Source organism: Eublepharis macularius, chromosome 6, assembly GCF_028583425.1.
Source record: "Eublepharis macularius isolate TG4126 chromosome 6, MPM_Emac_v1.0, whole genome shotgun sequence".
Lineage (NCBI taxonomy): Eukaryota > Metazoa > Chordata > Lepidosauria > Squamata > Eublepharidae > Eublepharis > Eublepharis macularius.
Window position 1 is genome coordinate 114,830,577 of NC_072795.1, and position 14,801 is coordinate 114,845,377.

At 46.6% G+C, this 14,801-nt stretch overlaps 1 protein-coding gene across 1 annotated transcript in view; it reads right to left on the minus strand.

The window, feature by feature from the left end:
* Positions 1 to 954: 954 nt before the first annotated feature.
* Positions 955 to 14,801, minus strand: part of STOX1 (storkhead box 1) — a 54,536-nt gene continuing 40,689 nt past the window's right edge. The window contains exons 2-4 of the mRNA XM_054983954.1: positions 7,668 to 7,820; positions 2,333 to 4,673; positions 955 to 1,280 (exon numbers count right to left, since the gene is read on the minus strand). Of these exons, the coding sequence (XP_054839929.1) occupies positions 1,121 to 1,280; positions 2,333 to 4,673; positions 7,668 to 7,820 (2,654 nt within the window). The 3' untranslated portion in view covers positions 955 to 1,120. The remainder of the gene's footprint in view (positions 1,281 to 2,332; positions 4,674 to 7,667; positions 7,821 to 14,801) is intronic.

The following is a 14,801-nucleotide window of genomic DNA, read 5'->3' on the forward strand; positions in this document are numbered from 1 at the left end:
ACTAAACATCTCCCAATCGACTGGCCCCTGGCACTAGGATGCAGCACTGTGCCTATTGTCAACTGTGGCCTAGCAGGGCCTAGCTAACAGCCTTCTGGACAGGCCTCAACAGCCAGCAATCAACCAGCAAGGTTGTGTTCTGACAATTCTGATTTCATCTATACATTGGCCTATACTCTGTTGTCTTAACACTATTGTGTGTTTCTTTCCAAGGCAGAAGCTCCTACTATCCACCAGTAGTTACAGTGTACTGCTTCAGCAGTGATCCTAATCAATGGTACAACAGATATTATAGAAGAACATGGATGTTCTTTAACCACAGCAAGTGCCATGGAGTGCCCTAAACATAGGAGCTTTTGGAGGACACTGACTCTGTAAACCTATTTCTAGTTCTTTAAAATCTTTATTTTTCATGTGTGTTACTTGAGGCTCCAAGGCCTGAAGCCAGGTCTGGAGTGAAGGAGAGCAGAAATAGCTGTCTATTCACCTACAGTGTACATCTTTAAAATGGCTGGGGGGATGGCTTGAGAATAGCTTTGTCCATGGCTTCCATAGGGAGAGGAACTGTGGGTCAGTGGTAAAGCATCTGCTTCCAAAGCAGAAAACCCCAGGTTCAGTCCCCAGTGCTTCAGTTAAAAAGGATCAAGGAGCAAGTGATGCGAACAGACCTCTACCTCAGAACCCAGGAGAACCGCTGCCAGTCTGAGTAGACAATATTGACCTTAACTGACCAATGGTCTGACTCCATATACGACACCTTCATGTGTTCTCTTGCAACTGGCCTAACAACAAAAATAAGAAACAGGCCAGGCTTTTGTCAGTTGGTTGGCAACCACAGTTTCGTCTTAAAGATTTTCAAGCTACCATAGCTTGGTTCTAAAGGCCACCATGAAAAACATTTAATCTGTTATTTTGACAATATTACAAGCGTTACCCCAATAATTATTAGGAGGATACCATTTTAATATTAAGATTTTATTACAAAAGCTTTCATACATTTTAAAAGCACATACCATGAATTCTGCTATATCTGTAACATATTTGTAGCTTTAGAGATTTACTGTAAACATAACGTTTTTACAAAGCAATTCACAAAAGTTTAGTGAGAAGGGGGCAAACATTAAACATTCATGACTGGAGTCAATTGAAGTAATGAATTCCGCGTGAGAGCTTTCCCACTCTGTATTGTCTTCTCTATGTCTTCCAAGTTCATTAAGAAACGTCTTCCTTTTTTCAGTCCTTCTAAGATGGCAGAATTAGCAGATGCTAGACTTTGTGTCCTAGAAATAATGATTTGATAAAACAGAAGATTCACTAAGAAATTAATTTTTCAACATTCAGCCACTCAAAATGATTCCCTAGAAGCTAGCGAGAAGCAAAATCATGGCTTTCAAAAGAAATAGTGGTTGACTCAATAAAATAACATAATCATTACTTCACAACAGCTCAAGAGTATTATGGAAACTCACACATTTCTATTCGAAGGTGCTACTTTTTCAGACAGACGCATGTGAATTCATCTATTTTAAATAAAACAGGAGTCGAGCAACATCTTGAAGCCTATCAAAGTTTATTCCAACATAAGTTTCCGTGAATCAACACAAGCTTTTGTGGAATCAATCCTTCAGGTGCCACTGAACTCCCATTTCATTTTGCTGTAACAAACTATCATGGCTACCTAGTCCTTAGTCCTCTTTTTTCTCAGCTAAAAAGTTCTAGACATAGGAAAGGTGCCCCACAGCCCCCTTATCATCTAAGGAATTTGAGAATAAACATCAGCCTAGGGCTCACTTGTTAACGCATAATGAAAAGGCAAGAGCACTAGACATTTGACATGGGGGGGGGGGTTGCTTGAGCTGTGCAGAGCACGACTTTGTCTTTACCCTTCGCAAAAACAGTGTTAAAGTGATGTGGACATATCATTCCAATGTTCATTCAGAACTCCTGGATTCAGTGTGCTCATGGGAAAAAGCAAAGGCCACAAAATGCTTCAATACAGGATTGTGCTTTGCCAGGTTAAGATGCACTCCTGAGAGGCATGTGTGAAACAAGGATGGGTGCCTGCTACACAAGGAACCATAATTAAGTATTGCCTAACTCTTGTCAGATCTCAGAAGCTAGGCAGGGTCAGCCCTGGTTAGTGCTTGGATAGGAGACCACCAGGAAAATCCAGGGCTGCAACATAAAGGCAGGCAATGGCAAACCACCTTTGAATGTTCCTTGCCTTGAAAACCCCATAAGGTTGCCATAAATTGGCTGCAAATGGTGCCCCCTGAGAGCTGCATAAAACTGATGTGTGTAGGGGGGAAATGGCATTCATATGTGCTCTTACCTTGGAGAATCTATTCCACTGTCTCCTGTTACGCTTTGGCTACTTGTACCTTGCAAATGGTTTTGTTCATGCTGGACACTCTGATCTAGAACACTTGCTGCATCCTCAAATGTCTGTGGCTTTTCCATAATGACCCTCTTAACTTCTCTGCTTTTGGGGGGTAGTGTCAAGGATGCCAGTTTCTCATCCACTTCATTTACTGATTTCTGCCAAATTTTGGTCTCTGCCTCATGTAAATCACAGAAATTAAACACAGGAGCTTCAACAGTGTCCAATACTTGCCCATGTCCATCAAGATGCTTGCTCTCATCATTGCTTTTGGAAACACACAGAGGTATCTGATGGAAGGCACAACTCTCTCCTTCACAGCTCGCCTTCTGATACTCTTTGGAGCCGTTTGACCTAATAATGCTAAAAATTACATTATCTTCATGATCACAAGAATCAACGTTGTCTGCATCAATTCCATGCTCTGGGAAGTGAGAATTTATATTCCCACTTCCTAACATGTCAGTGTCCAGTTTGCATTCTATGTTACTTCGCCTTCCTGTATCTGAAGAACTATATGGAACTTGGCTGGACAACAACTCCGATGATTCCTTATGTAGTTGCTCTTCACCTCCCTGACACAATGAACTGCAAGCATCAGCACCATCTAGTTTTGGGTATGGAATCGGCTCTTCATAAGAACATTCTTCACACTGTGGGTTAACAAACTCGAGCCATTTGCTATCGTTGCTCGACTGTAGCTCAATCTTTACATCACAATTATGTCTGTGAGCAGCAGCATTTTCTGACTGTCTCAGTTGGTGAGCAGCCTCTGTATCATTGGATAAACACACACTTTTTAACTGACCTGAATTCTGATCCTTTAAGCCATACAGGCCAGCTTTGCCACACTGATGTGTGCAACTGGAAGCTTGTGGATACTTAATTATGGATCCTACTTCATGCAAGGGTGCATTGTAAGTTTCAGAAACCTTCTGGTCCTTTGCCATACTTTTTAGGCTTGCTCCTTGATACATATTATGTTCGTAAGTTACACTTTTTCCAGAAGACCCATATTTGCCACCTGTTTGTAAAGCTCGGTACTGTGAGTAATCGGAGTGTTCAGCACAATGGTCCAAGACATGATAGTGACTGGAATAATCAGTGACCAGATGTTCCTTTGTGACATCTTCATCATCACATCTGCTAGCAAACCAGTGTTTTGTTTTACAGTCCATAGTTTCTGAGGAATCCAAAGACTGGGGCCGCAGAAAATTCCTCTCTGATCTAGAAACTGTGGATTTTACATAGTCATTTTTCTGACTATTACGTCCTTTTGTGGATTTATTTCCTTTACACAGAATATCTTGAAATGGATTATTAATTTCTTTCTTGCGTACAAAGCAAAATTCAGCCTCTGTTGCATTCCCACACAGCCGTTCATCACATTCATTTGTAATACAGGGTGATGGGTGTTCCACACAGTTTCCCAGTTTGCTATTCGCTGGTATTAGGTCATCCACTTTAAAGTCTCTTGGTGGTTTACTGATCTGTTTTTCTTTGCTAGACTGCACTTTCCTACGATGCTTTGCAGCTTTGCTGTGTTTTCGCCTCACACCCCCTTTGGAAAGATGTTTGTGCTTCACAGTCAGCACTTCTGTAGAGGTTCCTTTACTGGTGTATTTTTTCTGTTCCTCAATTTTCCGCATCAGTGCTGTGTGCTTAATTAAATTGTCTACTGTCAGCACAGGGTTGATGCGTTTGATAATTTCATGCTCAACATCACGTGGAATATTATCCAAACTATCTTCATCCCTGACTGGCCATTCTTCAGGGGGAAACTGGGCGGAAAATGTGGAGTATACTTTTTTAGGTTTTTCTTTTTTACAAGTGTTGCGCCAGAAAAGGCCCAGTCCAAACTTTTTACCTTTCTCTTTTTCTTTCACCGATTGTGAGGAGCGAGCAGTTTCACAAGAATGGTTGCCAGTCAGTGTATTAGTGCCTGGATTTTGGACTGAGAATCTGGATTCGCAAGATCCTTTCTGACTTTTTCCATTAAGTTCATGGCTCGATAGCTGTTGAGGTTCACTCACTGCAGTATGCTCAGGGAAACAATGACAGGACCTGCAGTGGTATGTAATAGGAAAATCCTCTTTTGTCAGCTCTGCAGAGTCCTCCATGCTTACAAGATACATGATAGATGGCTCCCGAGGACTCTTCACAGTATTATTAGAGATAAAATAGGTATCTGGGGTCACTATGAAGTATCCTTCCCCAGTATGATAGATCTTCCGTTCTTTAATTAGCAAGCCAAGTGTATTGTATAAAATATCATGTGTGGGAGTTGCAATACCTATAACAGTAAAGATAAGAATATGTTACATCAGTAGCAGTAGTTTTTATACAAATTTGTAATAACTAGGATTATGCAAAGGGATCATATGCAGCTCCAAATGGTCCCCCCACTCACTATGTTCTTTTATAACTCCCAAATTGTAACGTGGTGGGTCAGTGAACCCTTTGGAACACCATGGGACTCCTAAGTAGGGGGCTGAAGTAAAAGAGGAGAATTGGCAAAAATCAGCCCCCTCCTATTCCACAAGTAGAAGCATAGCACAAGCAGAAGGGGAATTTAGCATCCACTCCAAATATATTTATGAAAGAGCTAATAAAGAATAAAACGTATATCCAAAAATCTGAGATTTGATCTGGAGTTCTATTGGAACATACTACTGTATGGGAAAAAATGGCACTTCTTGTGGTCTCTACTGCTCACATGAACTGCTTCATAATAAAGCTAATCCTGAACACAGAGGAAGTGAACCACACACATTCAAAATTCTGAACTCAATATATTTCTATGGATGCAAACTTTTATGCAGATCAAGGGCATTCTCCTAGTTGCACATTAGGGGGCAGCAGATATACATTTAACTCTTACAGGGTGCTTTCATATAGGAGGCCTCCTGTAGTCTATGATACGCTGACCTATTGCACCCAAAGGGGCTGTGATGATGGTATCCTTTGCTGACTTCAGCGACCACCACCCACCCCTGGTCTGAAGAGCATGGATAGCTGAGTTCAGTGCACTGAAACAAGCCAAGCGCAGTGTGCAATTTGCTTATACTCGTGGCTAGGAAGGTGTTTGGGCCTAGCAAAGCTAAAGCTGGTAAGTGGGGGTAATGGTGAAACGAGGCATCTTAGTGCCACACTGTGATTTGATGGTGAAGGCGAGTTTTAGAAATTAGCTATTGGTCCTGCCACTAAACTTTCCGCGTGAAAACTGGCTGATTTTTTTAGTTAAACAAAAAGCATAGCTGAGGTTTTGGAACTGCTGCTCTGCAAAGCTGAGCAGAGAGACCTCAACTGTCGGCAATTGAAAGATACTGAAACCCTCTTCCTGCAGATGTCATGTCCCTGCTTTACAACAGCCCTATAAGGTCAGCCTCTTTCTCCTCTTGCAGATGGCAATCTGCAGCAGGGAGACTCTTAACTCACCTCTAGCCGTCTCCCCAATTCATGGCACAGGCATGACATGAACTCAGACTGAGTCATTGTACTGCAATGGCTCTCAGTATGGTTTGTGAACAATGGACATGAGCAGAAGGCCACATACCATGCCCAAGGGAAGTTTCCTTTTGTTCTAAAGAGCACTTTCTCTCCTGTGCCATCAGGAACACCTTCTAGAGAAAGTCTTCCAGACTCAGATTCAGCCACAGTCAAGAAGGCAAGAAAGACCCATTTGAAGATGTCATGGCAAATCCATAGCTTTGATACTGAGAGACTCCCATTTCTTTGATTGGACCAGAGTTGGCCAAGCCAAAAACAAGTTTCCTTGTCCTTCTGGAAATGGCTGTGTGAGGGGTTACCCATAAAGGCAGAGATGACATCTTTGGGTCTGTAAAGTATTCATTATTATGATGGGTGAGGCCTACATAAATATAGGACAGATACAGGAGTCCCACGAAGGGGAGAAGAGCTGTGCATCATAATAAACTTGATTGATTAATTATGATATAAGATCAACGCTGGAAAGTCAGCGATAATGGAAATAAGGGTAAAAATGAAATTAAAAATAGGGAGGGCACATGCAGTACGACGAGCACAGAGCAGTGAATGCAGATTGCGGGGGGTACAGAGAGAAAATACCTTCTTCCAACAAAGAAAGTTATTGAGGCTCAGTCAGTTGCTTATGTATCCCCACATGCCCAAAGGCAAAATTTAGAGACTTTGTTGGTTATCACCTGGGAAGAGTCTACAAGGAGGGAGGTGTAAAGTTGTTCAGATCTTCCTGGTAACGTTGACAAAATCGGAGCTATAGGCTGAGTTCGAATGTCATTATAGAATGAGTATTTTTAATTGTAGGATTTGAGTTCAATGGCACCTTAGAAACCAACAAGATTGTCAGAGTGTAAGCTTTTGACAGTCCAAACTCCCCAAAAGAACAGAACTTTGGCTTTCGAAAGCTTACAGTTTGAAAATCTTGTTGGTCTCTAAGGTGTCACTGGACTCAAATCCTGCTGTGCTCTACTGCAAACTAACACAGCTTACCCACCTAACTAACCTATAAATGTAAAAGGTGATCACTATTGTTATTATTGTTGTGATAACGTGTTTTCAGCACACATATTGGAAAGGTACTGATATCAGACTCCTTCACCCTTACCCTGGTGCTTCTATATAGTCACATTTAGGCCCACATTTTAAAAGTATTTTTTCCCCTAATGAATTTGACATCTGTAAACTAGCAGATCCTATCTGCAATGCAAAACAATGTGGAACATCAAGGGTCAGGCCAGATGGGATGACAGGAAGTCTCAGTGGCTCTCCTGCTGCTTTTAGAAGTTTTTAAAGGCCTGCTAGATCAGTACATGAGTGAGTAAGTGTGTGTGTGTGTGTGTTTTTAAATCCCACCACCACAACACACACTACTTGTAGAATCTAATTTACCCCTTGGGATGCTATGTACCATACGCAGGTGTGTGTGTGGGGGGGCTGCATCATATGTTTCTCCTGTGGAACAAGCAGCAGCTTAGAAAGTGGTTCGAGATGCAAAAAAAATGGCATGGGCAAGCGTTAAAAAACTCTTCTCTCAGTAAAATTGGGGAGGAAGTCTCACAGCAAGTATTTGCAGTTTCAAAAGCAACAGGAGATCTGTTCATAGGTCTCCTGCCACGACTTCTAGTATGACTCCTTACATGCTACACTTTATTTTTCATATAGTTGTGCAGAATGAACATCACGACTGATTTTCAGTTCCCAGGTAACACATGTCTGTGGCTTTGCTGACAGCGAGCCTTCTGAGCTGAATATTTGAGTGTCAGCATGCTTTGACTGAACAAGTTACCTGGGTAGTGTTTGCCTAACTGATCCAGTAAAGTCTCTTGTGTAACAGTCACGTGAGCCAGGTTCATATCAGATATAGCACAGCACAAGACTTCTGCCAGAGGAACAAACTGGGACTGCAAAATGGGATTCATGTGAACTGGAGACACATCACCTAAAAAGAACATAAAGAGGGAAGAAAAAATGAGTCTTCTACCTTGAATATGGTGTTCCTTTCCTTAGTGTTGCTCTCAAAACACTGGCCTTTTTCAACGTTAGCCTGGGGTAGTAGGTAGTTAAACCCTCACAGCAGGGTTCAGCTCAAACAGCTCCTCTCCTCCCTGCCCCCCACCCCCAGTAGGCAGAAGAACAGCAGGTCAATATTTTTGTTCAAAAGCTATATAATGCACCTGAAGAACAATGACTCCTGGAACAGCACTGGGGAATTGTGCTTGCTTGTGTTTTGAAGAGGAAGGACACAACAAGTTATTGTTATTTTGGTTGTTGTGGGTTTTCCGGGCTGTATTGCCGTGGTCTTGGCATTGTAGTTCCTGACGTGCCAAGACCACGGCAATACAGCCCGGAAAACCCACAACAACCATCGTTCTCCAGCCGTGAAAGCCTTCGACAATACATATTGTTATTTTATTTACATTGTAAGCATCCTTGAGTTCCTGCAAGGTAAAAAGGCAGCTAATAAATGTTTTAAATATATAAAAATATAACCACTTTCTAGACTAGCAAAGTTGGTATGCCACACGTGGAGCCATTAGAAGCCCAAACTATGACTGGGGCGGGAGGGTCCTTTGCAAAAATACTAAGAGAGTGAAACAATTCCCCCCAGTGCCCTCCAGACTGGCAGGGGCAGGAGTGTCTCCTTCATTCTGTCAGGGAACACTGGCAACAGAAATAAGCATGCAGGAGCCACCCTGAGTCCTTAACCAGCCCTCAGGGTGAAGAAAGCTGTTGCCTTCTCTTCCACCTGGGGTCTAAAAAGGAAGCGGAGGCAGAGCTCAGAGGCCTTCAGGTATGCATTTTCTGAGTCCAACCCCTCTTCCCCCCACCCCCATCCTTCAAGCTGTGAGGGGGAAACTTGAAAGACTGCAGAGGAGGGGAATTTGAGGTCATACTTCCTCTGAGGCCAACTCTTCTTTCTCCCCGCCAAGGGCCCCTCTTGTATTTCACTACATCAGATAAAAAAAAATCCTGTCAATTGTACTGACAGTACAAAGCAGATGACCCTTGGTTTCAATTTCTCCCTTTTTAAATTCCAGCAAATTTTACATCATGGCTTTAATTATCAATATATGATTTCTGAACAAGAAACAAAAACTGTTTCATTAGGCCTTCAGAATTCTGCACATTATAAAGAAGTTGTCTGGTAAAACATTGTTTGGCATCAAACCCCTTATGTGTCACGCCAAATTCTGTACCAATTTTATTACAGACTTAAGATGGATCATAAATCACTATCACTATGCATAAGCCACAGAGTTTGCTTTTCCCTGTAGGTGGAATGTGGCCCTGAATGCCTCTCACACAATATATATTTATTTTGGAATAGGAAGGCAGTATGGTCGCAATTTGCATGTTATTCATTTTCAAGGCAGTCAGTGCCTGAGACTGAATGTGGCAGCAGCCTCCATGTAGAAAATTCTACATGCTCTTAAAGAATGACATGGTGTTGTTATCATGGGGAAAGGATAATGCCACTTGAATTTTCTGCCTCAAGTATCAAAGCCTCCTGGGCCAGCCCTGATGGAGCCATGACTCAACAGCACTGCCCCAACGTTGGAGCTTTGGAATCTATTTTATCCTCAAGACAAGACAAATACAAAAAAGGAGAAGATCAGGAAGCCGCAAGAATTTTTGACCAGGCAGTCATGTGCCAAGGCTTAATAAATGGCTTGTATCTACACACATTTTTGAACCTCCCTAGGTTTCGATAATGAAACTAGCTCTTCTTGTACATTGTCTGTACAACAGGAGCAATGTGTTTAATCAGCTTTAATCCAGTACTAAGGTGATGCCTATACTATCAAAATGAACCTTTAAAAAACTATTTTTTATTTTACTTCATTTATACCCTGCCTTTCTCCTCAACAGGGACCCTAAGCAGCTTACATCATTCTCCTCTCTTCCATTTTTTCTTCACAACAAACCTTGTGAGGTAGGTTAGGGTGAGAGTTTGTGACTGGCCCAAGGTCACCCAGCGAGCATCCATGGCAGAGTGGGAAATCGAACCTAGGTTGCCCAGATCCTAGTTTGTCACACTAGCCACCACACCACACTGGCTATAAGCACCCCCCCTCAAAGAACAGTTGGAAATAACCCTGTGAAATAGTACAGACTTTATAACAAAATTCTCAGCATTTCTGTAAAACTCTAACTGCCAATTAGAGCAATTCTGTACCCAAAGAATAGGCACAAGCACAAAGACACACCACATGACAGGATGAGCCATTTTGTACATTATAGCCATGTATGGGTGAATGTGGGGTGGGGGAGACAGACATTCCCATGGCCAATCTAATGTGTGCACCAACATTTTTTTCTGCTAGCCCAGAAGAGCTAAAATGAGGAATGCCAACAACTACAAACATGTCCTCACAAACATGATCAACTGATTATGCAGCAAGATACATAGATTCAAATGCTTAGCACATTCTATCTTTCTGCAATGACCTACCTCCATATCAACTAAACTGAAAACACTACCCCTCCCTGGAATTACATAAAGCATGCAATGTATATACTGCAATATTTTAAAAGTAATTGCAAGACTTTCTGTGAGATATTTGTGCAGTTCTGCATAAAGCAGTACCATTCAGGTTTAATTTAAGGAACAGCCTTTAAAAACAACTGAGCAGGTCTCTTATTTGTGTTTTCTCCTCTTATAGTGAAAAGGGGGAAAACTGCTTGAAGCGTATTAATCTTACATCAACAAAACAAACAAGAGCACCTTCTGAATTAATTGTAAAACAGTTCTTGACCTCCACTTTACAACTGGTCATGATTATGTTTAACAGTATGCGTTCAGAGGAGTTCCTAAGAACTATTTCCTCTATGACGTTGCTAAGCTACTACCAGCAGGTGTGTAAATCAGTGTCAGCTTGCTTTGTGTGGCCCAGGAGAATTTAGGAGGGAAGACTGCAAAGAGCACATCATTTGGGTTATTTATTGTAAGCAGTACAGCTGGCTTCACAAAATATAGCTTACTTCCCCCTCCCTACTTTGTCTTTGCCAGTTCTACAAAGTTTATTTAACAGAAAACACCAGACTACGAAGCCAAAGGCAGACCTCCACCAAGCTCTACTATGAATTTGTGAGTTCATAATCATGCTTCTCTTTGGGTATCTCATGAACACACTTTTTAAGTCCCTTATATTTTCACTTTAACTATTTATCAGGGCAGTCTTGAAATGCCAGGATTATTCTCCTTTTTTAAAAAAGGCTATGAGCAGAACTACAAGTGACGAAAAGCACGAGTACAACGAGTGAATAAATCACATCTGATCATACCTGCCCGTGTTCATTTCTGCTCCATGATGAACACGTGTGTTGCTCCTATGCACGTGTTGGGAAATACGTCTAGTCATATTAGCCCGTGTCCGATGAGATACCATTGAGTTCCACTCGCAGACGGTCGATTTTCTTAAGCTTCCGCTTTCACCTTCCTGTCACTCTCTCTAGAACAGGTAGATGGCGCTATTGTATCTGAGTGTTAGTGGGGGGGATAACCTCATCTGACTTCAACTGTCATTTCCCTTTATGAATATCACTCAGCTTTTGCCGAGGGCACAGTTTAAGGACTGCTTTTCCTTACAAACATACATGAATCTATAAAAACAGAGACCAGTCTTCATCTTGATGAGATGACTCTTGCTAAATTAGTGTTTTGTTTCTATTACTGTGTGATTCAACATTCTGTCAGTGGAGCAGCATAATAAAGCGTTTACTGTGACTGTGCCTACTCAACTCACTTTGGTGACATGGCGCCTGCTCACCCGCCTGGTGCAGCCCTGAAAGCAGGGCTTCACCGCCCGAGCTGCAGGCGGGTTCGTAGGGGTGCAAGAGCGGGGGGGGGGGGTGCGTGGGAGAGAGAGGCGCCTGAGAGTGCAGGCGAACATGTCATGCCTCCGGGGGGAGGGGGTGGGGGAAAGAGGCGCCCGAGTGTGCAGGCCAACCAAGCGAGCTCTAGGCTTGCCGGCTCTGCCAAGGGAGGGGGTGGGGTGGGAGAGAGAGGTGCCCGACTGTGAAGGTGGGGGAGGAGGGGTGTGGGTAGGAGAGAGAGGCGCCCGAGGGTGCAGGCGAACCTGTCAACTCACGAGCTCTAGGCTTGCTGGCACTGCCGAGGGAGGGGGTGGGGTGGGAGACAGAGGCGCCCGAGTGTGCAAGCGAACCTGTCCACTCGCCTGCGGGGAGGAGGGGGTGGGGGAAAGAGGCGCCCAAGTGTGCAGGCGAACCTGTCAACTCACCCGGTGCAGCCCTGCTGAGGGCCGCACCGAGCGAGCTCTAGGCTTGCCTGCTCTGCCGAGGGAGGGGGGGGGTGGGGTGGGAGAGAGAGAGAGAGAGGCGCCCGAGTGTGCAAGGAGAACCTGTCAACTCGCCTGCGGGGGGGGGGAGGGGTTGAGGGCCTCACCGAGCGAGCTCTAGGCTTGCCTGCTCTGCCGAGGGAGGGGGTGGGGTGGGAGAGAGAGAGAGGCGCCCGAGTGTGCAAGGAGAACCTGTCAACTCACCCGGTGCAGCCCTGCTGAGGGCCGCACCGAGCGAGCTCTAGGCTTGCCTGCTCTGCCGAGGGAGGGGGGGGGTGGGGTGGGAGAGAGAGAGAGAGAGGCGCCCGAGTGTGCAAGGATAACCTGGCAACTCACCCGGTGCAGCCCTGCTGAGGGCCGCACCAAGCGAGCTCTAGGCTTGCCTGCTCTGCCGAGGGAGGGGGTGGGGTGGGAGAGAGAGAGAGAGAGGCGCCCGAGTGTGCAAGGAGAACCTGTCAACTCGCCTGCGGGGGGGGGGGAGGGGTTGAGGGCCTCACCGAGCGAGTTCTAGGCTTGCCTGCTCTGCCGAGGGAGGGGGTGGGGTGGGAGAGAGAGAGAGGCGCCCGAGTGTGCAAGGAGAACCTGGCAACTCGCCTGCGGGGGGGGAGGGGTTGAGGGCCTCACCGAGCGAGCTCTAGGCTTGCCTGCTCTGCCGAGGGAGGGGGGGTGGGGTGGGAGAGAGAGAGAGAGAGGCGCCCGAGTGTGCAAGGAGAACCTGTCAACTCACCCGGTGCAGCCCTGCTGAGGGCCGCACCGAGCGAGCTCTAGGCTTGCCTGCTCTGCCGAGGGAGGGGGGGGTGGGGTGGGAGAGAGAGAGAGAGAGGCGCCCGAGTGTGCAAGGATAACCTGGCAACTCACCCGGTGCAGCCCTGCTGAGGGCCGCACCGAGCGAGCTCTAGGCTTGCCTGCTCTGCCGAGGGAGGGGGTGGGGTGGGAGAGAGAGAGAGGCGCCCGAGTGTGCAAGGATAACCTGTCAACTCACCCGGTGCAGCCCTGCTGAGGGCCGCACCGAGCGAGCTCTAGGCTTGCCTGCTCTGCCGAGGGAGGGGGGGTGGGGTGGGAGAGAGAGAGAGAGAGGCGCCCGAGTGTGCAAGGATAACCTGGCAACTCGCCTGCGGGGGGGGGGGAGGGGTTGAGGGCCTCACCGAGCGAGTTCTAGGCTTGCCTGCTCTGCCGAGGGAGGGGGGTGGGGTGGGAGAGAGAGAGAGGCGCCCGAGTGTGCAAGGAGAACCTGTCAACTCACCCGGTGCAGCCCTGCTGAGGGCCGCACCGAGCGAGCTCTAGGCTTGCCTGCTCTGCCGAGGGAGGGGGGGTGGGGTGGGAGAGAGAGAGAGAGAGGCGCCCGAGTGTGCAAGGATAACCTGGCAACTCGCCTGCGGGGGGGGAGGGGTTGAGGGCCTCACCGAGCGAGTTCTAGGCTTGCCTGCTCTGCCGAGGGAGGGGGTGGGGTGGGAGAGAGAGAGAGGCGCCCGAGTGTGCAAGGAGAACCTGTCAACTCACCCGGTGCAGCCCTGCTGAGGGCCGCACCGAGCGAGCTCTAGGCTTGCCTGCTCTGCCGAGGGAGGGGGGGGTGGGGTGGGAGAGAGAGAGAGAGAGGCGCCCGAGTGTGCAAGGATAACCTGTCAACTCACCCGGTGCAGCCCTGCTGAGGGCCGCACCGAGCGAGCTCTAGGCTTGCCTGCTCTGCCGAGGGAGGGGGGGTGGGGTGGGAGAGAGAGAGAGAGAGGCGCCCGAGTGTGCAAGGAGAACCTGTCAACTCACCCGGTGCAGCCCTGCTGAGGGCCGCACCGAGCGAGCTCTAGGCTTGCCTGCTCTGCCGAGGGAGGGGGGGTGGGGTGGGAGAGAGAGAGAGAGAGGCGCCCGAGTGTGCAAGGAGAACCTGTCAACTCGCCTGCGGGGGGGGGGAGGGGTTGAGGGCCTCACCGAGCGAGCTCTAGGCTTGCCTGCTCTGCCGAGGGAGGGGGTGGGGTGGGAGAGAGAGAGAGGCGCCCGAGTGTGCAAGGAGAACCTGGCAACTCGCCTGCGGGGGGGGGGAGGGGTTGAGGGCCACACCGAGCGAACTCTAGGCTTGCCTGCTCTGCCGAGGGAGGGGGTGGGGTGGGAGAGAGAGAGAGGCGCCCGAGTGTGCAAGGAGAACCTGTCAACTCGCCTGCGGGGGGGGGGAGGGGTGGGGGGGGGAGAGAGAGAAGCGCCCGAGTGTGCAATGTTTCCCCTCTCCCAACAGCTCTCCAACCTAGAGGATTATTAAACAATGTGTGTCCATTTGAAATGACTGTTCTGAGAAAGGGAAAGTGGGAATGATCTGTGGTCCTTGCAGCTTTGAACCCATGAGTTCTTTTGCAAAATAATAAACCAAGTGACAGTTTTCCAGCATTCAAGAAGCTACTTGAAACCGAGATATTTTGCTCATAATTGCATGGAGAACAAATTACCAGTATTGTGACTCTTTTTGACACACTGGACTTTACAGCCGATTAGGTCCCAAACTTATATTCTTTATAGTATATTGTCATTGCTCTGAGTGCATTAATATTTGTATTGCATTTTGAAATATGGCAAGTGAGATCAAGATTGTTTAAATTTAAAAGGGCCTGAAGCATCTTAGGGATCAGTTTATTGAG